General features: G+C 50.0%; 1 protein-coding gene and 1 pseudogene across 1 annotated transcript in view; one reads left to right on the top strand and one right to left on the bottom strand.

Annotated features, from left to right (window-relative positions):
- ADAMTS2 (ADAM metallopeptidase with thrombospondin type 1 motif 2) overlaps positions 1-22,819 on the top strand; it is a 247,759-nt gene that overhangs the window by 172,057 nt on the left and 52,883 nt on the right. Inside the window, 1 exon segment of the mRNA XM_027096495.1 lies at positions 3,460-3,543. Within this exon segment, the coding sequence (XP_026952296.1) occupies positions 3,460-3,543 (84 nt within the window).
- On the bottom strand, positions 3,890-5,904 carry LOC113614682 (eukaryotic translation initiation factor 2 subunit 3 pseudogene; annotated as a pseudogene).

The following is a 22,819-nucleotide window of genomic DNA, read 5'->3' on the forward strand; positions in this document are numbered from 1 at the left end:
TTGCAGGTGGGGGGATTCTGCCACACCACCGTAATGAGCAAGAAGACGTCCCAGGCCACCTGGTCACTGGGGGGGTCCCACCTGCTTGGGAGGGGGCTGCAGGGGGCCGGGCCTCAGGTGAGGCCACCGGGAGGGCTTGTGAGTGGGAATCCAGGTTGGGAAGCACCCAGAAGGTCCAGCAGTTGCCAAGAGGTGCCTGTGCTGTAGGGCGAGGCTGGGGCACACCCAGCTGGAAGCCCTTCTTCCCTAAGAGGAGCAAACTGTGTGCAGCTGTGTCCCTGTGTGGAAGGGCAGAGGCTTCCTAGGAGAAAACAGTGAAAGGTGCACCACAGTGGAAGGCTACCAGGGAGGGCGGGGCTGGGGCATCTCGAGAGCAGGCCTGGCCTCCTTGCTGGCTATCTGCTGGGTGTGCTCCAGACGTGCCTTTTCTAGTTCCTCAGTAGTCTCAGAGGCCCAGTTGGTCTCTGAGGGCAGAGTCAGGGTGCCCAGCCCAATTGACAGGAGCTGGTGGCTGATGGGCAGCTCAGAAGACAGTGCTTCCCCAGCTGGGCCCTCGCTCAGCAGCCTGACACCCCTTGGCTCTGACTGCTTGGCCCTCACCCCCAGCAGGAGGTGGGCCTCTGCCTCGCAGAGTCCAGCGCCTGGTGGTGGGGATCCTAGGGTTCTGGCGCCCTCCTGTCTCTCGAATCAGGAGTCAGGGTCAGACCTGTCCAGCATCCAAGAAGGACACAAGACCCCTTACCCGAGATGAGAGTGGCTGCCATCGGCCCCAGTGGTGGGACCAGGAGAACAGGAGGATCCTGGGCCCCGATGGGCAGGGTCTGGGCCAGGAACTGAGAAGAAGCCCTGCATCTCCTTCCTCCCTTGGGGACCAGCCTCAGCTTCCTCATCTCTCAGGAGGGGCTGACACCCCTCCTTCTAGCCTCAAAGGGCTGTTGGGAGCATAAAATGAGGTAATTCTTTGAACTCAGCCCTGAATTCCTTCCAGATAACAATCTATCCTGCCACTGTCCCTGGATGCCCTAGGCATAGCTGGGGGCCGGACTCCATTTCAGCTCTCTGAAGCCACCCCTCCTTGACAAGAACCTGTCCCCTCCCAGGTCCCAGAGAGCAGGTTTAAGCTCTCTCTGTTTTCATCTTCTTCCCAAACATCGGGGCTGTTTTTACCCTCTCTGCCCCACCCCGGCCCCCCACTCGAAGCATGACCTGGGAGTCAGAGTTGAAGGGAGTAAAGTGAAGCTGGCCATTCACTCCTGTCTCTCTCCCCTCTCTCCTCTCCTGCCCGCCCTCCCCCAACTCAACCCCAGATGCAGCAGGACCTCCCTGTGTCACTGCCTTCTTCCTTTCTACACCACGACTATCAGTCAAACTCCGTGAGCCAAATCGGCGAGGCTCTGCTTGTGAAAGATAGAGCAATACTGTGGAGACAAAAAAATCCTCTCTCTTAAGAAAAAGTAGTTTTTAGGGCCGTTGTTTCACTGTGGACCAAAAAGTCTAGTTTGACCCTCAAAAGTGGGCAAGGACCTCCGTGTTTAGGGGGTGTACACCCCGTCACCGTGACCTCATGGGAGGCTGCGGGGCGATATGACTTAGCAGCAGTGACTAATACAGTTTTCCTGTTTTCACCAACATCATTCCATCATGCATGTGCGGAAGTCTCGTCCTCACAAAGCTTTGTGACATGGGGACCGTCATTCTTGTTCAGAAGGGAAGGTCCGGCAGGGGTGAGTTGGCAGAGCCTCCCAGGGCTCCGCCTTGTCAGCTGCAGGTGTCACCTTGCTGGTAGGTGGCTCTCAGTGCCAGCGTCCACCCTCTCCAGACTCATGCACCGAGTCACAGTGACCATCCCGTAGGGCTATCAGTCGTCCCTTCCCTGCAGGAAAGCCAGGTCAGGGCAGAGAAACAAATTATAATTGGAAGGTAGATGTGTGGGCAGGAGGCTTCCGGCAGGGACCGCACTTAGGGCTGGCTGGTGGCCTCCCTGGACCCCACCGTGCACATTAGCTCTGCCTTCCCATTGGTGCCGTCTCAACACACAGCAACGGTGACAGGAGCCACCAGGCTCCTTGTCTAGCATGCCCCATGTGCCTGCCTGTCCCATCCATCACGAATTGATTTTCCTTGCTAACGCTCAGATTTCCCAAAGGGTTTTCCTACTGTTTATAGGTAGCAATTACCATTGCTCAGATAGAGATTCTAAAAGCTGGGATTCAGGGGGAGTATGGCACTGGCCTGAGATGACAGAGTGGGCTCTGGGAGGCACGCTTGGTGGGGTCTGCCCTCACAAAGGGTAGGTCAGCAGCCTCTGGGCTCGGTCTGCATACAGGGAGGGGTTGCATGGTCAGTTCGTGCCTCTCCACTGAGTGATGGCATGAGTGGATCCGTTCTTTTGACGAGTGTGTCCTGAGTATCTGCTGTGTGCTGCTGCGTCCTGGGTGCTGGAGACATGCTGGGAAAATACAGGTGGCCATGCAACTCACAGTCCCTTTGGGGACACAGAGAGCTCAGGAAGCAATGGACCCTGGTGCTGGCTGGGAAGCAGATCAGACCTGGGGGCCCTTCCAGGAGGAAGCAGCCACGAGGCTGGGCCTCCGGAAGAGTAGGGTTTTGTCAGGAAGCGAACGAATGAAGTGGGTGGCAATGAGGCGGCCATTTCAGGTAAGATCCCGAGAGCGCGTGAGGGTGGGAAGGAAGGCTTTGTCGGCCCTGAGCCAGGGTTAACCTGACTAGTGTTTCCAGAAATTCATGCTGGCTGTGCTGTGGGGAAGGAAGGGTTCCTCACCTTTCTTGTGCAGTGGACCCCTTTGACATCTGGTGAGGCCCCTGGGCACCTGCACCAATAATGTTTGTAAATGTAAAATATTAAATACATGATAATAAAAGAGTGAAGAAATACAAATGAAGCCAATAGTATGAGTCGCAGTTATCAAAACAGAGCACAATTTTGTGATATAGCAATATCTGTTCTTAATTAAGACATTAAAAATTAGATCTGTTGGTGTGTCTAGAATGACCCCCCTTTCCAAGTTGTGATGAGTGTAGACGACATTTCACAACCACCAGCAGCAGCTGAGGAGTGATTTCTGCCAGTGACAGTCCCGGCATTGCCCCTGCCACTGGGGTTTGTGGCCTGCGTTCTCCCTGAAGGAAAGGCCATGTTGCATTTACAGTGGTCAGTGTCCCCATCCCAGTGTAGGCTCCAGGTGGAGAATCCCTGAGTTGGTGGGAGGGGCTGCTGAGGAGGGAGTGGCAATATCCTGGCAGGGGTTAGAGGGAAAGGAAGGGATGGATTCAGAGTTGGTGGTGATGCCTGGGTATAAAGTGTGGCAAAGAGGAAGGAGTGGGGCTGGGTCCCAGGGTTCTGGCCTGGGGCCTAGCTGGGTGGTGATGCCATTTGCAAAGCCAGAGCTCATCCTTGGGCCTGTGGTTTCTGCTGACACGTCCCTGGTTGTCTTTCAGGTCAATGAAATTTATCACGATGAGTCCTTGGGGGCCCACATCAATGTCGTCCTGGTGCGGATAATCCTGCTGAGCTACGGGAAGGTGAGTGGGCACTGCAGGCTGGTGCCTTCCAGACACACCAGCGCCCCACCTCTGTGGGATGAATGGGGCCCTCCAGTGAGGTGCAGGCCTCCTATGGAAGCCTTTGTGTTGGCCAAAACCACCCTACCTCTCCCTGGCTGCCCTGTGGTTCCTACAAGAAACAAGGAGCTTGTGAGCCACGCCTACTCTGCGTTCAGCCTCACTCCTTTTAAAATTTAGGGTATTTTTATTTTAAGAAGAAAAATTTTATTTCAAACAGGTTCAGTGGTATGTGCGCTACAGCAAAGGCTGGTTTGTAGCAGTTTTCTTTCAAACCTGTGCTGATGTATAAATTAGATGTTATTTGGGAATGATTAATTTCTGGTAAAATGTAGATTCAATCCAACATTATGCCAATTTTTACACTTATTGTAGACCCTATTTTAGTACTAGAGGTTAAATTTTCATCACCAAAAAATGAGAATAACCTTACAGCTACTCCTAAGGTAATGAGCTATGCAATTAATTCCTCACTATTGCTTTGAAAATATACCCCTAGGTTGTTAAGAGAAATTCCAGCTCCATCCAAATCTATTATTTACTTCTTCAGTCATCACCTACTGTTGGCTTGATTGTCACTCCTCTTCTTATTTGACCTCAACCAATTGAATGCCAGTGTTTCTCAACTCTTTGGCTAAGGGCAATTTCTTCTCCTACTTCCGTGCACACAGGGTTAGTCAAAACGATTTTGTCCAAATCAGCTTTGACTGCACTAACTCTTCCTCCTGTCGGCAGGGATCCTAGGTTCACCATAAGCACTTCACTCTTAGACAGCTTTTGCACTTTTGCTGCTTTCTGGTCTCCTTCAGTGTGTACACCTAGAAGCCGTCTAAGCAGGAAATAGGAAATTTCCAATTCTGTGAGGATTTCAGGTAAAACTCCAACTGCGCCATTCTGTCAGCCCGGCACAAAGTGGGGTCAATTTTTCTTCCAACTCCAATAAGACCTCCTGGAGCAGCATACTGAAGATCATTATGCTCTGCGAAAAGTGATACAATTTTGGAGAAGATGGGTTTACACATGAGTTTTCCTTCACTATCTTTGGAAACAATACCAGGTCTGACTTCTATCTCCTGGCCCAACTTTAATACTCCTTTTAGAATACTACCACCAGCTACACCCCCCTTAAGGTCATCAACCTCACAGCCAGGTTTGTTGACATCAAAGGATCTAACAACAATAAGTCGGGGTTCTGAAGTAAAGTCTCTTGGGGGTACTGGAATGTTCTTTACTAGGTACTCGCAGACAACTTCAATATTGTATTTTAGCTGAGTAGAAATTGGAATAATAAGAGCTCCTTCTGCTACTGTACCTTGTACGAATGCAAGCAACTGTTCATGCTGATCTTTAGCCTGGCTTTCTTTTACCGAATCCATTTTATTCTGTAGAATCAAAATATGCTTCAGTTTCATGATTTCAGTAGCAGCCAGGTGTCCAGCAGTCTGAGGCTAAGGACAAGACTCGTTCCCAGCTATCAGCAGAAGAGCTGCATCCATCACTGCGGCACCGTTCACCCTAGTAGCCATCAAAATATCGTGACCAGGACAGTCAACAAAGGAAACACGTCTGACTGATTTGAAGTTCCCTTTGGTCCCTGGAATGTCTGTAGGAAACTCATCAGGTGTACTACTTCCACAGGATCTATAACATTCTGGCCAAGGACAACTTGGGTCGTCAAGTTTATATATCTTAGCATTAGCATAGCCAAGTTTGACTGTAATATTTCTTTCTAGTTCATCTTTGAACCTGACAATGTGAACTCCAGAAATAGCTCTTACAACCCCAGATTTCCCATGAGCTACATGACCAATTGTACCTATATTAATTGTGCACTGTCTGCTGATAACTTCATGTGAAAGTGGCATCAACTTGGTAACATCCAAAGTGTTGAGATCTTGCTGAAAAAGGTGCGGCTGCCCTAAAGTCACACCAGCCTCACACCCCCCACCCCCCACCCCGCCCTGCTATCTTGCCTGGAGGCTAAAATTTAGGTTTTGTTATTATTCAAGTTTGGTGAGACCAACAGATCAGGAGGTGACTGCCATGTGTTTTTTTGTTTGTTTTTTTTTGCGGTACGCGGGCCTCTCACTGTTGTGGCCTCTCCAGTTGCGGAGCACAGGCTCCAGACGCGCAGGCTCAGCAGCCATGGCTCACGGGCCCAGCCGCTCCGCGGCATGTGGGATCTTCCCGGACCAGGGCACGAACCCGTGTCCCCTGCATCGGCAGGCGGACTCTCAACCACTGTGCCACCAGGGAAGCCTGCCTGCCATGGTTTTTTTACCCACAGTTTCTGGCCATGCAGGGCCGCACTGGAAACACCATGGTTGGTCAGGAGGCCTAAGGAAGGAGAAGGAAACTGTGGGCGAGCACCTTTATTGTGGTTTCCTCAGGAAGGACAAGGTAAGGTGGGGTAAGCAGGCTTAGGATTGGCCGGTGTGAATAATTTTCAGCAGGCTCAGGAGCATTGGGGCTGCCCTAGTTGTTTGGTACCTGGCCCTAGTGATTTGCACAGGGGATAGTCGGCTGGAGTGTGAGAGCCCAATGAAGGAGGGGGCTGGGGGTGTGGACTCTGAATTGGTTGGTTTGCATTTGAAGAGCATATGATCCAGAATGAGTTGTGTACTGTCTCTAGGAATTGGCTGACCCTGGGAGGAGCAGTTCCTCCCAGGTCAGCAAGGCCCTGGATGTCAAAGCATCAGAAACAACCTGTGTCCTCCTCTTCTCATGCCACGTAGCTGCTGTTCTAACTGAGCAGTCTTGCCCTTCTTGCTTCCCTTTGTTGTGAAACTTGGAACCGTCTTTCCTAGCAGCATGCACGGGTCTGTGCACCAGGATTAGAAAGCCCCCAGGCACAAAGACCTGAGATGGAAAAATAAGGGGGTGCCTGAAGGGAGAGCTGGTGAGGAAGGAAGGAGCCCCATGGTAATGGCCAGTGTGGACTGAGCAAGTGCCTATGCCAGGCAGCTCGGGAACACTTTACATGAAATTATCTCACTTCGTCCAAGGACAGATGGGGAAGTGGGGCTATGAGGATCCCACTTCACAGATAAGGACACTGAGGTTTAAGGCAGTTCAGTGGCATGAGTAGCCAGTGGTATTTGGCTCCTCAGGAGTCCAGCTTCTCACCCTGGAAGCCAAATTCTGGAGTCCGTGGTCTGACCCCACGCAGTATGAAGAAAGTCAAGTCATAATAAGATGAGGCACATAAGGCATAGTAAATTATGCAAAGGGTTCTGCCTGCCGATGCAGGGGACACGGGTTCGTGCCCCGGTCCAGGAAGATCCCACATGCCGCGGAGCGGCTGGGCCCGTGAGCCATGGCCGCTGAGCCTGTGCGTCTGGAGCCTGTGCTCTGCAATGGGAGAGGCCGCAACAGTGAGAGGCGCGCGTACTGCAAAAAAAAAAAGAAAGTTGTGAATTATGCAAAGGGTTAACTCCTCTACTCAAAGAGAGAGAATCTCAGTCTCACAAAATAAAATCGAACTGCACACAATGTACAAGGCCTGCAGTACAGAAATGACAATGAAGGACTTTATGGCTGGTCAAATTCCAGGAACAGTGGACCTTGAGCCCACTCTTCCTACCCTGGGAAGTGTGTCACTCTAAAGTGATGGAAGCGACCACAGTGAGGATAGCAGTCATGGTCCTTCATGCCCCATGGAGAACATAAAGTATACCAAAGTGGACTGTCAGATCAAGGGAGAAATTTGCAAAAACCTTACTGCAGGAGTCTTTCATACCCTTTTCAAGACCTTTAACAGATCACATTTTAAAAGGCATAGGAGTTTCCCCTACCTCCAGTATCCTTGTTGCTTAAAAAAAAAAAAAAAAAGTCTTCTCAGTTCAAGCCTTCTTTAATAAGTTATTCAGTCATTTATAGCCAATAACAAATTTTCATGATTTTTAAGAGACAGTATTCCTGCATTGATATCTTCTGTCTAGAGCTGCACTGTCCAGTCCAGCAGGCACTAGACACATGTGGCTACTGAGCTCTTGAAATGTATTTAGTCCAAACTGAGATGTTCTGTAAGTATAAAACATATGCCCGGTTTCAAAGACTTAGTACAGAAAAAAAAAAAAGGAGAGATGTAAGATACTTTCTTAATAATTTGATATTAATGAAATAATGTTTTGGATATATTGGAGTAAATAAAATATTTTATTAAATTTAAAAAAGGCATAGGAGTTTCAAGTAATATAGTGGATAAAGTTAAATTAGTAGTTATATCATTTTTTCCCCTTGCCCTATGGAAAAATGTGCCTTCTTTTTGAGGAATCATAGAACACTTAAAAATTACAGAAGTACTTTAGGTCATAAAGAAAATTTTAGTGAGTTTTATTTTATTTTATTTTTTAATTAATTAATTTTTTCTTGCGGTACACGGGCCTCTCACTGTTGTGGCCTCTCCCGTTGCGGAGCACAGGCTCTGGACGCACAGGCTCAGCGGCCATGGCTCACAGGCCTAGCTGCTCTGCGGCATGTGGGATCTTCCCGGACCGGGGCACGAACCCGTGTCCCCTGCATCAGCAGGTGGACTCTCAACCACTGTGCCACCAGGGAAGCCCTTAGTGAATTTTATACAGCAAAAATAGTTTGGGCTATTCTCTGACTCGGTGCTCTAAAACTAGGTGGAGGGAAGGGATATATAAAAAGAATAAATCCAGTCTCTTTGAAAAAAAAAATCTCCTAGGAAGAATAATATTAGACCTTCAGTTGCAGACTATTGGGAAAACTAATGAAAACAGGAGTACTGCAGATCAAAACCTGTGGGGTGTGGCCAAAGCTGTATTCATAGGCAGGTGCTTCCCAAGATCACACAGAGCGAATGAAAACAAGTTAACCCTGTATTCAGCTCGGTAAATTAGAACAGATGTTAACAACCACCCAAAACCAAAAACCTAAAGAAAGTAAAAATAAGGAAATAGTTCAGAAAAAAGCATTAGAAAATAGAAAGAAACAATAGGATCAATCAAGAGGAGAGCCTTGGAAAAAGCAAATCTCTGGCATATTCAGTCTAGAAGAAAAGAGGGGAAGCATAAACTAAAAGAAAGAGTGCGTATAATGCAACCCACAGTGGGATGCTTATCCCAGCTGAAGAGAAAGCTTTGGAGGAGGTTGCTGCCCTAGGCAGCTGTTGGGAGATCTCCACCTGGGCCTTCTCCCCATCCCTCGACTCTGACACCCAGTGGAGGAGGAGTGTGCACACCTTCTTCTGCATGTAAGCAGGCAGGTTTGTGGCATGGCGGTGAACTCTGGACATGCAAACACAGTACACAGCCAGGGAAGGCTGGGGTGGCCCAGGCCCAGTGACACAGTTCCAGCCTCCGTCCTTGGAACATCCCATGGGACTTTGCCCATCCCCACTGAAGCAGCCATCAACATGTTCGCCATCCCTTCCCCTCCTCAGGCTGGGTCCTACCAGTCCCTCCATTCCTGGCCTGAGACCCCCTTAGCATCCTCCAGGGTCTGAGGAATTTTTAGGTGTGTAGTGTGAGGGATGGGCATGATTATATCCAACCCCCTCCCCACTTTCTACCTCTGGAGAGGGGACATGGGAAACTTCACGTTGTGGGGTAGGAAGGGGAGGAGAGCCACCAAGTGGTCTGAGCCTTAAAAAAAAAAATTGGAGAATTGTGCATGGTTAATTGCTTACCAGCACTGGCAAAGCTTTGGCTCTTATTTCACCTAAAAACTGTCTGGTTCCTTCTCCCAGTGTTGATTACTCAATGGAACAAAGCCTTATTTATTTTAACTACTTCCTGTCAGGCTCTGTGCTAAATTGCCCCCACCCAAAGCTGTTTCTTCTTGTTCTTCTTTCCTTAAGTGTCACAGGCAGGTAGAAACCTGGTAGAAACCAGGTAGAAAACCTGAAGGTGAGATTTTGAGAACCTCCGTCAGGGACCTGGAAATCCTGGGAAACAAGGATTTCCTGGGGAAATGGGAATATTTCAAAGCTGACTCCAAAAAATGTAGAAAATACCACAATAAGCCTCATAACCATGGTGGGAACTCAAATTCTTCTCTGTTTTCAAAGTTATCTTAAAATTACCTCTAAATAGAGAGTCGGATAATATATTTTTGCCAGTCTATTCTTATTCATTTGCAAGGAATTATTAGGCAAAGATAATGCAATACCACATAAACTGTTTCAGAATATATATATATATATGTTCTGAAATCCACCCAATCTATCTTTATAGCCAACATGATTCCTACACACAAAGCTGCCAAAGGTAGCATATCTAAGACAAAGTACAGACCTGTTTCACTTCTAAAAATAGATGTTAAGAATTCCTGAGGCTTTAAGCATTTAATTCAATAATGCATAAAGAGAAACTCTCACCATGATAAAATAGGGCTTATTCTAGGAATGTGATGATTGTTTAATATTAGAAAGTCTGTTCATATAATTCATCAGATCCATTTGCCTAATGACAAAGCTCGTCATCTAACAAATACTTTTTTAAAAAATATTTATTTATTTATTTGGTTGTGCTGGGTCTTAGCGCAGGGTCATGTGCGGCACGTGGGATCTTTTAGTTGGGCATGCAGGATCTTTAGTTGAGGCATGTGGGATCTAGTTCCCCAACCAGGGATCGAACCCGGGCCTCCTGCATTGGGAGCACAGAGTCTTAGCCACTGGACCATTAGGGAAGTCCCTAACAAATACTTTTTGAGGGTTTTTTGTGCCAAGCACTGTGCCGTGTCACCGACGTGGTCCCTGATCTCAGGGGCTGCTCTAGAGCAGAGGTGCAGACAAAAAAACAGTTACAACTGAGGGCTCAGGGACTTGGTCAGGGCAAGGGAGGCAGGCAATCTTATTTAGAGATTAGGGCAAGCGACTGGAGGCAGTGACTTTTCAGTCATGGGGAGGGAGTGAAAGGGGGAAGAACCAGCACAGGGAGCGGTGGCTTAGGAGAGGGTGGGAGGCATCAAAGGGAGGACCTTAGTGAGCTGTCCTGGGACCGTGGCCACAGGGTGAAGAAAGGAGAGAAGATGAAAGAGAACTTTAGGAGGCCAAACCAGGAGCGGGTGGGTGCTACCCGGGTGGATGTGAAGAGACACTGAGTCCGTGCCTTGGGCAACCTGGTAGATGATAATGCTGACCCCTGAGATGGAGAGCACGGAGCTGGGGGGGAGTGGCATGTGGGGGAGAAAGGCAGTGAGCTCAGGGGATACGTGCTGAGTTTGAGGTGCTTTGTGCCATCCCAGTGGAGATAGCCAGGGAGATGCTGGCATGGGGAACTGGAGCCTGGAGAGAAGAGATGAGCGTGTTTTGCAAAGGCATGGATGGGGGTGCACAGAGAAGCACACCGAGTCGGGGGCACCTGAGAAACAGCCCCAGGGGGCTCTGCTGAAGGCACCAGCAGGGCAAGGAGTGTGATCAGCTCCATAGGAACTGAGAGGGTATCTCATGGTTTTTAAAAGATCTGTGAAACTAGTAACAGATGGTAACATGACAACCCAAATTTTATTTAAAGGTAGAAAAAGAAGCACATTGTCCCTAAAAGTGTTCTGCATAGCTAATTCTCAGGATGTTCATAGATGTTTTCACAGGAGAATAGAGGGGTTCCATGGTCAAATGAGTCTGGGAAATGCTTATAAAACAAAGTAAAACAGGTATTCCTGACAGCCAAATTTCTCAGAGACTTTACTATGAAAATGTGCAGGGTGAATCTCTAGGAGATGGATCAGTATGCATGGTTTCTCCAAACTGTTTCTCAACAGAACCCTTTTCCTCATGGAATCAACATTCTACAGAATTTGCTTTGGGACATGCTGCTCTTATGAAACAGTTACAGTAAAATTGGCAACAAGAAAGAGACGCATAACTTTGTTACTGAGGTTTTGGAATTCTGGACAATGTCGTATGACATGAAACCAGTATCAAGGAGAACAGATAAAATTATAATTGTTTGCTAATAATTATGTGCCTGGAAAACCTAAAAGAATCCATCAGAAAACCAAGGAGTTTAGTGACATGGCCAAATATAAGATAATTACACAAAACCCAATAATTTCTGTGTGAATCCACAATGCCCTGGTAGTAAAGATAATAGGGAAAGAAAGTTCCCTTAACGATAGTAACCAAAAATATAAAATACCTGGAATAGTCCTAACAAGACAGCTATAAGACCTATGTATAGGAAGAAAATTGCACATTGTTAATGATAGGAAAAAAATAAAAATAAATGAAGAGACATATGCTATTCCTTACGGGAACACTGGGTATAGTAGTGATGTTGACTTTTCCCAGATTAATAATTGGAAACTTGATGAAATGATTCTAAGATTCATCTAGAAGCATAAACAGTCAAGAATGTCTGGGAAAACCTTGAAAGCCAAGCAAATAAAAAGGATTTACTTCAAACACCTTGTAAAGCAAAAATAATTAAAATATACTATATTTGCATAAGAATTAACAGATCAACTGAATAAAATATATAGCTCTGAAAATACCTCTCATATAAATAACATGCAATAAATATAAATGGAATGGTTATAAAGTGTTATAAATAAGTCTATGATAAATATAAATTTCATATATAGCAAATTAAATACATCAGATGATAAACATAGGCCAATAAAATTCAACTAGTTAAACCATACAAATCAAGAAGAAAATATTCATCGTCAAGGACTTCCTAAGCATAAATACAGTCGAAGGGATTGTAAAGAGGAGGATAGATATATTTGAATACTTAAAATATAAAGTCATCAAAAAACACAAACAGGGGCTTCCCTGGTGGTGCAGTGGTTGAGAGTCTGCCTGCTGATGCAGGGGACACGGGTTCGTGCCCCAGTCCAGGAAGATCCCACATGCCGCGGAGCGGCTGGACCCGTAAGCCATGGCTGCTGAGCCTGCGCGTCCGGAGCCTGTGCTCCTCAACGGGAGAGGCCACAGCAGGGAGAGGCCCGCGTACCGCAAAAAAAAAAAAAAAAAAAAAACACAAACAAAGGGCAAACCACAATCAGGAAAAGCATTTGCAATATGGAAAAGATATCCTAATATATGAAGAGCCCTAGGAAAAACAGAATTGGCAATGGACATAAGCAATTAACTGAAGAAAAAATACAAATGGCAAAAAAAGAGAAAACATTGAACTTTACTATTAATCAAAGAAATAAACGTTTACCATTTTAAAAGCATCAGCTGTGTTAAGATTAAGACGAGGGATTTACTGCTGGCTTGGGTGAACGCAGCAGTACACTCCTCTGGTACGAGTATAAATGTGTACACATTTCTGGAAGGAAATGTGGCAGTTTGTCATTTCCCTTAAAAATGTTCTTCATGTTTGCCCCCAGTCATTCGTTTCTATGATTCTATTCCAAAGCAGTTAACAGAGCTGTGGATGAAGTTTTAGGAACAAGACAAAAGCCAGGGCCTTATTTCTAAGTGTAAACAACTGGAAGCAATGTAAATTGTCTGCCAATAGGGGTCTAGTTAAATAAATTACACTATGTCTATGTGGTAGATTATTAGACTGCCAATAAATCCCATTTTCAAAGCACGTTTAAGGGCTTGGGGAAATGGTTACAGCATTAAGTCAAGTTTGTTGGCTTTTCGGAAAAAAGGATATAAGCTTACAGTAGTAGGATCTCAATTTTGTTTGCAAGTATCTACACAGAAGGGACTGAAGGAATACATCAAACGTGAATAGTACTTATCTCTGGGTAGTAGGTGATGGATTTTTATTTTCTTCTTTGTACTTTACTGAATTTTCTTAATTGATCATGATAAGGATGTTTCCTTTATAATCGAAATAGTGCATTTTTAATTATGGAAAATTTGTTTATATTTTTAAAAAATCATTTAAAAATGGTAGAGTCCAAGTAATTCTGTGTAACTGAATGCTAGCACCTGGGGAAGGGTCTCCAGCGCCATGCCACAGGGCTCTGTCATGTCCAACATTTTAGTTCTGATTTGAAGGAGCATGTAGAAAGGACTTCATGCTTTTGCTGGGCACCTCTTCTCTGTGGTGGCTTGGAGGCACTTGGAGAGGGATCTGTGTTTTTCTGCCTGGGAACTCTGTCACCTGAGTGTCTGTGGAAACTTTGGGTGAGCCATCTTGGCCAGAGGGAGGATGCAGGCTGCCACAAGTATGTGGCCTTACCTACAGGTGAGGCTGTATTACCCAGGTGTTGCAGGCACCTCCCTCATGGCCATGACCAGTCTGGTCCTTTATGTTCCACCTCGTAGGGAGGGGTTCTGCTTTGCGTGAGCCATGTTGGTACCCTCCAAGTCCCCCATAGGCAGAGTGAGGGTAAGGGAAGCGGGCATGGACCCCATTGTGAGGCTACGGCCTACTCTTCCTGGGGACAGTATGGGGAGGAGGGCAGGCCATGGGGCTGCCTCGAGCCCATGGCCAACAAGACGGGTGGCCACAGCACGCTTGGGCAAGTGGAGCAGCCTCAATGAGACCAGGACCAATACAGTGAGAAGTGAGAGGGCACAGGGGGACCAACGCCTCCCTCGCCTCCATGACTTCCCACTGGGAAGGAGTTTGGGAATCCATGATGGTGAGGCGACAGGAAGGGAGAATGTGGAACTGGATGAGTGCTTTCAGACCGAGTCCAGGCTGCACCCACTGCACCCCAGCAGGGCTCAGCAGACCAGCCTTAGACTTCTGCTGATGACCTCAGAGGTGTCAAGATAAAAGAGGTACCAGGATGTGGAGTTAGAACCCCACATCCATCCCCAGCCCCTGAAGCCTGGCCGGGAAGGACAACATGCTGCCACCCCTCTGCTGGCCCCCAGCCCCTGATGGCAGCGGGGCTGACCAGTCTCTTGTAGCAAAGCCCACCCCCCACTCTGCCCAGCTTCTCCCACCTCCCCACCCCACCTCTTCTCGGGAAGCCATGGGGGAGGCTGGCGCCCATCAGGGCCTTTGTGTCCTGGGGGATTCCAGAAAGTTATAGGGCCAGACTTGGTCCTCCTCCAGCGAGTGGCAGGATTGTGAGTGGGGAGTGGAGTCCAGGGTGTGAATCTCACTTTCCCTAGGGAGGACACACTGCAGAAGCACAGGTAGGGGGAGAGTAGAGTTAGGAGGACATGGCTGGCCAACCACATCCAGGAGGGCTGGCGCTAGACAGATATCCGGACGCAGGGGGACTGTGGCCCCACCTGCTGGCCCATTGTCTCTGGAACGGAGCATTCTGTGCCTTGCACAGAGCATAGGAGCCTAGGGACAGTGCGGCGTGTTTGGTTGTGGGCTCAGGAGCAACCCCCGTGGGAAAGGAGGGGTCGTTCCACCGACCTGGAGCAATCAGACCATAAGTCTGAACATGACAGTCCGTGGAGAGTAGCTGTCAGGGCCAAGGGTGCCAAGCCAGACACACAGAACGCCTCAGAGCCAAAGGTCGCATCACGGACCAATATTTCTGTAAGTACATCTAAAAGGAATTTTCTAGAAAAGGGAAATGTGACAAAAACCAAGATTATACAAAAATACCGGCCCCTGGGCTTCCCTGGTGGCGCAGTGGTTGAGAGTCCGCCTGCCGATGCAGGGGACACGGGTTCGTGCCCCGGTCCGGGAAGATCCCACATGCCGCGGAGCGGCTGGGCCCGTGAGCCATGGCCGCTGAGCCTACGCGTCCGGAGCCTGTGCTCCGCAACGGGAGAGGCCACAACAGTGAGAGGCCTGCGTACCACAAAAAAAAAAAAAAAAAAAATACCGGCCCCGACTTTTTATTATTAAATTCCACAGACATAAAATCACTCCATCAAACTGCTATGAAAGTTTCCCATTTCTGTGCTTCTGCTTATCTCGTTGTGGGCGATAAGTTTGTGTCCACTGGTCACAGACTCCACTTGGCACAGTGCTGGGGATAAGGCCCTGTTTTTAGGTGTCTGAGGGACCTCAGGGAAGTGGGAAGCATGCCTCCTGAGCAGGTGGATCCTGGGACCTGCCTGCCTGCTCCCAGGACTGGAGAAACAGCTCCCCATGAACTCACCAGTAAACAAGATTGTTTCGGAGTGGTGAGCACCATGGGGTGCCCTGGATGGGGTGACCCAGCAGGAGACTGCCTGGCTGGGATTCACGTAAATGGAATGAGCTCTGCTTGTTCAAGGAAAAGCCAGGAGGGGCTTCTAGATGGGGTTGGGGAGTAGAGTTTGGCTCGCGGAGAGGATGGATTCTGATGAGCTGCTCCTCAAGGAGCCACGCATTTCCTGTCAGTGAGTGAGGCCCTGTCCCTGGAAGACTTTAAGCATAGCAAGGCCGAGGTGACTGGAGCCAGGAGCCCTGCCAGGAGAGGGGCCTGAGCTGTGTCCCCCAAGGCCCGGCCGGAAGCGCTCTAGGGGCTGTGAGGTCGAGACCCAGACTTGGGGCAGAAAGTGGCCCAGTATTCAGATGCTGTTATTTATTCCAAGCTGTGATGGAAAGAGAGCAGCTTCCGTACCCTGCACTCCCCCTGTGCCTGTCCCCAGGCCTCGCCAAGGCTCCAGTGGGGATAAAATCAGTAGCACTTGTGCAAGTGACATGTTGTTTGTCTTCCAGCTTATGAGAAGCCTCTGAGTTATCTCAAGTTTTGCCTAAAACAACGTTTTTCTCCATTTCTTAAAAAAAAAAAAAAAAAACACAGCAGAAGAAAAGAGATTATCTTATTTTATACAATATGCCATCAGCCAGGGAGCAGAACACCGGCAACACTTGAGGGTTGCATAGCAACTGGCTTTTCAATTGATTTTTTTTTTTTGAGAAGGCACCAAAGCTACTGAACTGTTCTCATTTTAAATATTTCCTAAGATGATTAAAATCAAAGCAAATGGAAATCAGAGACTTGGGGACAATCAAAGAACATAAGGTATCTTGTCAGGTCAAGACAAAATATGGAATGCTCTTAGAAATTTTTCAGCGTTGGAGGGGAAGGGTCTGCGAAATTCTGACTGTGAGTCTCTTAGGGGAAGGCAAGAGAAGAGAATGGTGGGGCAGGGCTCAGTGTTCAAGGGCCCAGTGCCACCATCTGCTTACTGCATGTCCTGGGCCATTGCCTACCTGCTCTGGACCTCCGCTTCCCTGACTGTGTGAGGGGCAGTGTAGGGGATTCAGAACACCCCAGGGACAGCCCCTGGTTTCCCCAGAGTCTGGGTCCCAGCCCCCAATCAGATGGGGGCCAAGCATGGTGTCCAGCCCCCACCTCCACCCCCAGTCATTGCGGCCCACCTCCTGAGCCAGACTCTGCATGGTCCAGAGAAGAACGGGAAGCATTAGGGCCAGATGTGCCCCATAGGCTTGAGCTGGGAAGGTTCATGTGAAGAATCCTGAGCTGGCTTTCTCTGGGAATAGCTTCCCAGCCTCTGGGAGGATGTCTGGAATGTTCCTTGATGATATGGGAGTCCTGAGCAGAGAAATAAGGATCATGCCTTCCAGCCCTCACTGGTATTGGGGTTGCCTGTCATGAGGTTTGAGCTCCAGGCACCGCCTTGTCTGCTGGAGTTGCCGGGAGAAGACCCCCAGCCTCGGGGGAGCCTGTGCTGCACCCAGCCTGGGGCTTGGTGTTAATTCTGGCCCTGTTGATCCTTGTGGGACCTTCAGTGAGCTATTTACTCTCACTGAGCCTTAGTGTCCCCTGTAAGGGGAGTGCACACTAGCAATGACAACAGGAACAAGGGTATTCATGCAAGTCACAGCCTGCAGTGCCCTCTTTGGCTCAGACCCTGTCTGCAGCCCCTTATGTGATGTCACACACTTCACCCTCACAGCAGCTCTCTGGGGCAGTCACCTCATCACCCCCACCCGCCAGGACAGGTGAGTGGCCTACCGAGGTCACACAGCGGTGAGCAGCTTTGCTGGGCTATTATTCCACAGGCTGAGGAACATGAGCTCCGGGCTCTTTGGCTATGCTCCCCACAGAGGGCATTTTGCTGCCCCCCACCCTGGGGATGCTCGTGTCATGTAGCAGGTAGAGGCTGGGATGCTGCTCAGCGTCCTTCAGTGCACAGGACAGTCCCCACCGCAGAGAATCACCTGGCCCCAAGGGCCAGCAGTGCCAAGGTTGAGAATTGACCTCTGCTTTCTTTTTTTTTTTTAAATTTATTTTTATTTTATTATTATTTTTTTAACATCTTTATTGGGGTATAATTGCTTTACAATGGTGTGTTAGTTTCTGCTTTATAACAAAGTGAATCAGTTATACATATACATATGTTCCCATATCTCTTCCCTCTTGGACCTCTGCTTTCTTGAACCCAGCCGATCTGGACTCCACTCTGCGCACGCTGTCCTGTTTTGTGCATCTTTGGGAGGGCGGATTGGGCAGGAGACCCTCTGGGGTCATGGCAGTTGAGAAGGCTTCGGTGGGCTTCAGCTGGATCCGTGGGACATGAGCCAAGGGGCAGAAACAAAGAACATTGTGGGTGCTGATCACCACGGACAGAAGCGCCTGAGCTCCCAGCTCGGTGCTGCGGTTGTGCCCACTTTGCAGATGGGAAGCCCAGGACAGTGAGGTAACTTGTCCAAGAACACAGGGCAGATGACAGATGAGCAGGCCTCCAACCCCAGGGCCCTGAGCTGCCCAGGTGAGCCCCAACTGTCACTTGCAGGTGCCCTGGTGGGCAGGGTTTGTGGTCTGAGGCGCTCCCTGATATGCCCCCAAGCCTGCAGAGCCTCCAGGCTGCTGGTCTCACTTTTCTCCTGTCTCCTTGACTGAAGGAGGTAAGAGCATAAATGTAATTCAGCTCATTCTGGAGCAAACAATGGAAATGTCAGAGAGCGGTGATAAGAACAGAACTTTCTGCTCAGATCTTAACTGATTTGTTTAATGTGGGACCACAGAGGCTGTCAGGGGCTTCCGTGGTCCCCCTTGAACCCGTGCCCTGGCGTCTCAGAGCAGAGCCCTGGGATCCAGGCGTCCCACCGGCTGAGGCCCCGCGCTGCTGTTCCTGCGGCAGCAGCGCCACCTGGTGGCCACCGTGGCTCTCGCCCTTCCTTTCTTGTCCCGCCTGCCTAGGGGAGATGGCCCTGCAGACAGAACACCTTCAGAGGTGGCGTGGCTTCCAGACCCACCTCCACCTCTTTCTAGCGGTAGGACTTGGGGTGAGTTACTTCAGTTGTCTGAGACACGGTTTCTCATCCGGAGAATAGGTCAATAACAGCATCTATATCTTAAGGCAATTATACATTTTAAATTAGATGATACATGTGAACGCAGAGCCCACTGCTACCACCCAGCCCCAGGGTGCATAAATGCCCTGTGTACTGTAAAAACAGTTCCATGCACTATGGACAGCTGGCACCCTTGGCTCCCTCGGGAGGAGGGAGGCTGGTCTGTGAGATCCCGGCTGGTTCTGGGGCCACTCCCTTACTGGGCCTGGGGTGCTGCCCCCTGGAACACCATAGCCTTCTGTGCAGTCCTCAGCCCAGCAAAGGTGGGAACAGGCAGAGAAGCCAATGCAAAAAGGAGCAGATAGACGACTTTGGGGCCAGGAGGATGCAGATGACTTCAGTGAGCTGGGTGTGAGAATCTTAACTGCAATAGCAGCTCTCTCAGCCTCTCTCCATCACTTCTGAAGGAGAAATAGACACGTCTCCTTTCCTCGCTCAGATGAGGACTACAGCTCACGTGCTGTGTGATACATAGCAAAGGCACGGGGTGGAGGCGTCTGAGGGCTGTGGATGTGGGCCGGGTGGCAGAGGAGTATGGGGAGATCCCACTAGAGCCCAAGTGACCCTCGTGGGTGCCCAGGCCTCCCTCCTGGGCCCTCTGCCTGGACATCTCTGTCTCTGAGGAGCCCTTCAAGGCAGGCGGAACCTATGGGAAGGCTGGCAGCTCTCAGGAAGTTGGAGAAGTAGGTAGAGGAAAGGCTGAGCCTGGGGTGCTGGCTTCTGCCTAGAAGCTCGTGGGTGGTTGTTTGGAGGCTGCCACTAGGCAAGCCTGCTTCCGCCGTTTTTTTGTTCTTTTGAACCTCAATTCTACTGACCTAACTTGAGTCCCAGGCTGCCTCTGGACTGTTCCCCCAGGAGCTGCACCCCAAGAAGCAGGAGAGCTCCCCAAAGGAAAACTGCTGAACTTTTACCGAGGAAACAAGCTGGGTCCAAAAGGATGATCCCTGGCCTGTGTCCCGGCATGCTGCAGACCCCACCTTTCCCTGCGAGTGTGTGGTCCTCTCCCCATGCCTCCTCTGCAAGCCCCACTGCCAGAAACCATCCTCCCTCTCTTACCAGGCGACACCTCTCTTGCTCATCTCCTGCCACCCCGTGATCCTGACTGCTGAGACATTACACCAGACAACACCCCCATCCATCTCAGCAAATGTCCCCCTCCCCTCCCCCCTCCCTCCTCACTGACTCAGAGAGCTCTTTCTAAAATGCACATGCATCTGGCACCTGCCACAGAGCACAAGGCACACTGCACCCTCCTGAACTCTCCAGACCCTATGAGGATCCCAGCCCTTAGCTCCTTGGTGGCCATCTGAGATGGGTCAGATCCTTGAGAAAGTTGGGACATGAGCAGAGACATAGGAAGTACAGCAGCTCTGCACCTTGGATGCCGGAACACTGACATCACCCTCCTCCTCCATGTCTCAGGGTCCTGTCTCGGCTGCAGGTTCCCAGGGCCCAGCGCATGGCCATTGTTTTCTGTGACCTGCCTCCCCAGGGCCACCTCGTCCTGGTGTAGCCCCTCCAAGCCCTTCTCTCTGCCCCTTCTCTTGGGGAGTCTCCTCAGAACCCAAAAGCCAGGAGGGGGTCCCAGACAACTTCTGCTCTGGACCCTGCAATGCAAACCCCCATGGGGCTGGAGAACGGAAGTGGCAGGCTGTTTCTTGGAGTGGAGGAAGGGAGACGAGGCAAGAACAAAATGCGAATCAATATTTCAATCAATTATCCTATCCTGCCGCAGCAGTGAGATCACGGTGGCTGCTGAGAGGGGCTGGGAACCTGGGCTGAACCCAGGAGCCTGGTGTCTGGGAGGCAAGAGGCGCTCGCCAGTGTGCCAGTGTCGGGTCCAACCTGCTAAGGCCTTTTCTCCAGGGTTCTCAACCTGGTGACCTGAGAGATGTGTTTTCTTTTGTCCACAGAACTTATTTTAACTTGAGTCCGTGTTTTCCAGGAGGTACGCTTCTTTGTAAAATGTGAACATTGGCCTGAGTAGTCAGATCTGGCAGCCCTGGGCTCTGTCCATTGCATGCCATGCCTATGGGGCTGGCGCTGAGTGTTGTTGCCCCTTCAGCTGGGCGTAGGCTCCTTGGTTGGCCACAGTCCTCGCCACTCCTTATCCCCCCAACTTCTTTACCATAACAGGGAAATACTCTTCTGTAACCTTACCCCTTCTGAACTGGCAAATGAAAGACAGACTCGTTTTTCCTTAGGACCGAGCTGCCTCACTGACTTACATCACCGGCCTTGGCCTGTGGGCATTTGGGTTTGCAACGCCCACCCAGCACTTCCCACGAGCCCACCCGCTGAGCAGTCAGACCTCTCTCTGAGCCCCCAGCTTGTTTGTTCTCACCCTGTTTCAGCCTTTGCCTCTGTCCCCAACTCCATGGCCTTATTTCTGCTCTCTGGCCCTGACACAGTGTGTCTTTCTGACTGGGCTCTTGACTCCTTGTCAGAGATGTGACCAGAGCTTCTCTCCCACTGGTGTTGGACATACCAGCTGGACCCTGGAGAACAGCCACTGGCTTTCCTTTGCCAGCCAGTGCCCTTGACTGAGCTTCCCATGATTCTCCAAGGAGGAAGTCCCCTGCTCATGCTCTTTCAGCTGCAAGTGACAACACCACAACTCAAATTGACTTTCATGGGAGGAATTTCCTGACACACAATATATGAGACACATATCTGCTGCAGACAGCTTCTGGAATGGCCCCTGGTGAGCCCACATCTTGGTATTCACTCCCCGGTGTGGTCCCCTCCCTGTGGGTTTGGGTGGGACTGAGATTCGCATCTAAATGGACTGAGACTTCTGTCGTGGATGTGCCCTATCAATGCTATCTCTTGGGTCACTCGTGCTGGGGGGAGCAAGCTGTCCCGTGTGACTGCTCTGTGGTGAGGTCCATGTGCCCGTGAGGAACTGGATCCTGCCAGTAACCACGTGAGTGAGTGTGGGAGTGGGTCTTCCCCAGGGGAGCCTTCGGATGAGATTGCAGCCCCAGTCTCAGCTGCCAGCACTCTCATGGGAGACCTTGAGCCAGAAGACCCCGCTAGATTGCCTTTGGATTCCTAACCCAGAAGCCATGAGATAAGTGTTTGAGGTTTTTCAGACCATAAAGTTTGGAAGTAACTCATTTTGTGGCAATAGATAACAAACAGGCCTGGGGTAGGCTGGCCTCAGGCCTGGGGGGAGCCAGGTGGTTGTGTGAAGATACCAGGAATTGACCTCTCTCCACCCCAGGCCCTGCTCTATCTATGCTGGCTTCTTCCTCCCCTGGGGTCTCCTCCCCTAGTGGCAGCTCCAGGCTCGCAGTCTCACACCTTTCCAACCCCTTGGCCCCAACCATCCTTTGCTGGGAAGGTGCAGGGTGGGGTTGGCTGGGCCTGAGCCCTCCCACCCCTGAGCCTAGGGTCAGACCCAGATTAACAGAGAGGATATTTTACCAAAGGGGGACGGGGCTGCTGTTGTCAGAAGAACCCAGGCAAAAGTAGCTGCAATCTACCAGGGGAACAATCCCCTGATGTTTGGGCTGAGAGACATGGCCCTGAGGGAAACAAGGCCCTTTTGTTGGAGATGGACTAACAAGGCTCTGAACTGGTTTGGGGCTTTGTGGAGCCGGGGGTGTCCCGCTCCAGTGGGGGCTCTGCGGCCATCCTTGACCAAGTGGTCATCAGTGGCCTTTGTGATCACCCTCTGATCGGGACTTGGGCTGGCACTCTGAAGCCCAGTGGGGTCCATACTCAAGCACCAAATCAGATCCACCCATGAGGGTCCCTTCCTTCTCATTCCACCCAAAGGTCCTTCCCTAGAAAGGAGAGTCTTTCACTCACTTCCTCCTCCAGAGCTGTGGCCTCTCAAGGTTTTCTGGAGACAGTGATCACCTGGCAGGGTCTTGAGCTGGCCTGCTGGGATGAGATATAGATGCCACGTCCCCTTCCCCTGCCCCTTCTGTGTCAGGCGGGGTGGGCCGTGCTGTGCTGCAGGAACAAACAAGCTCCATGTCCCCGCAGTTTACAACAACAAAGATTGATTTCCCCCTCACACTTGTATGTTCATTGTGAATTGGCAGAGGACTCTGGTCTCATTGTCACTCAAGGCTTAGGTGACAGAGCAGCTACCATCTCAACATGCTGGTTCACATGCC

The sequence above is a fragment of the Aethalodelphis obliquidens genome, unplaced genomic scaffold (genome assembly GCF_003676395.1).
Source record: "Aethalodelphis obliquidens isolate GAN/ISIS:26980383/991018 unplaced genomic scaffold, ASM367639v1 scaffold102, whole genome shotgun sequence".
In the NCBI taxonomy this organism is placed as follows: Eukaryota; Metazoa; Chordata; class Mammalia; order Artiodactyla; family Delphinidae; genus Aethalodelphis; species Aethalodelphis obliquidens.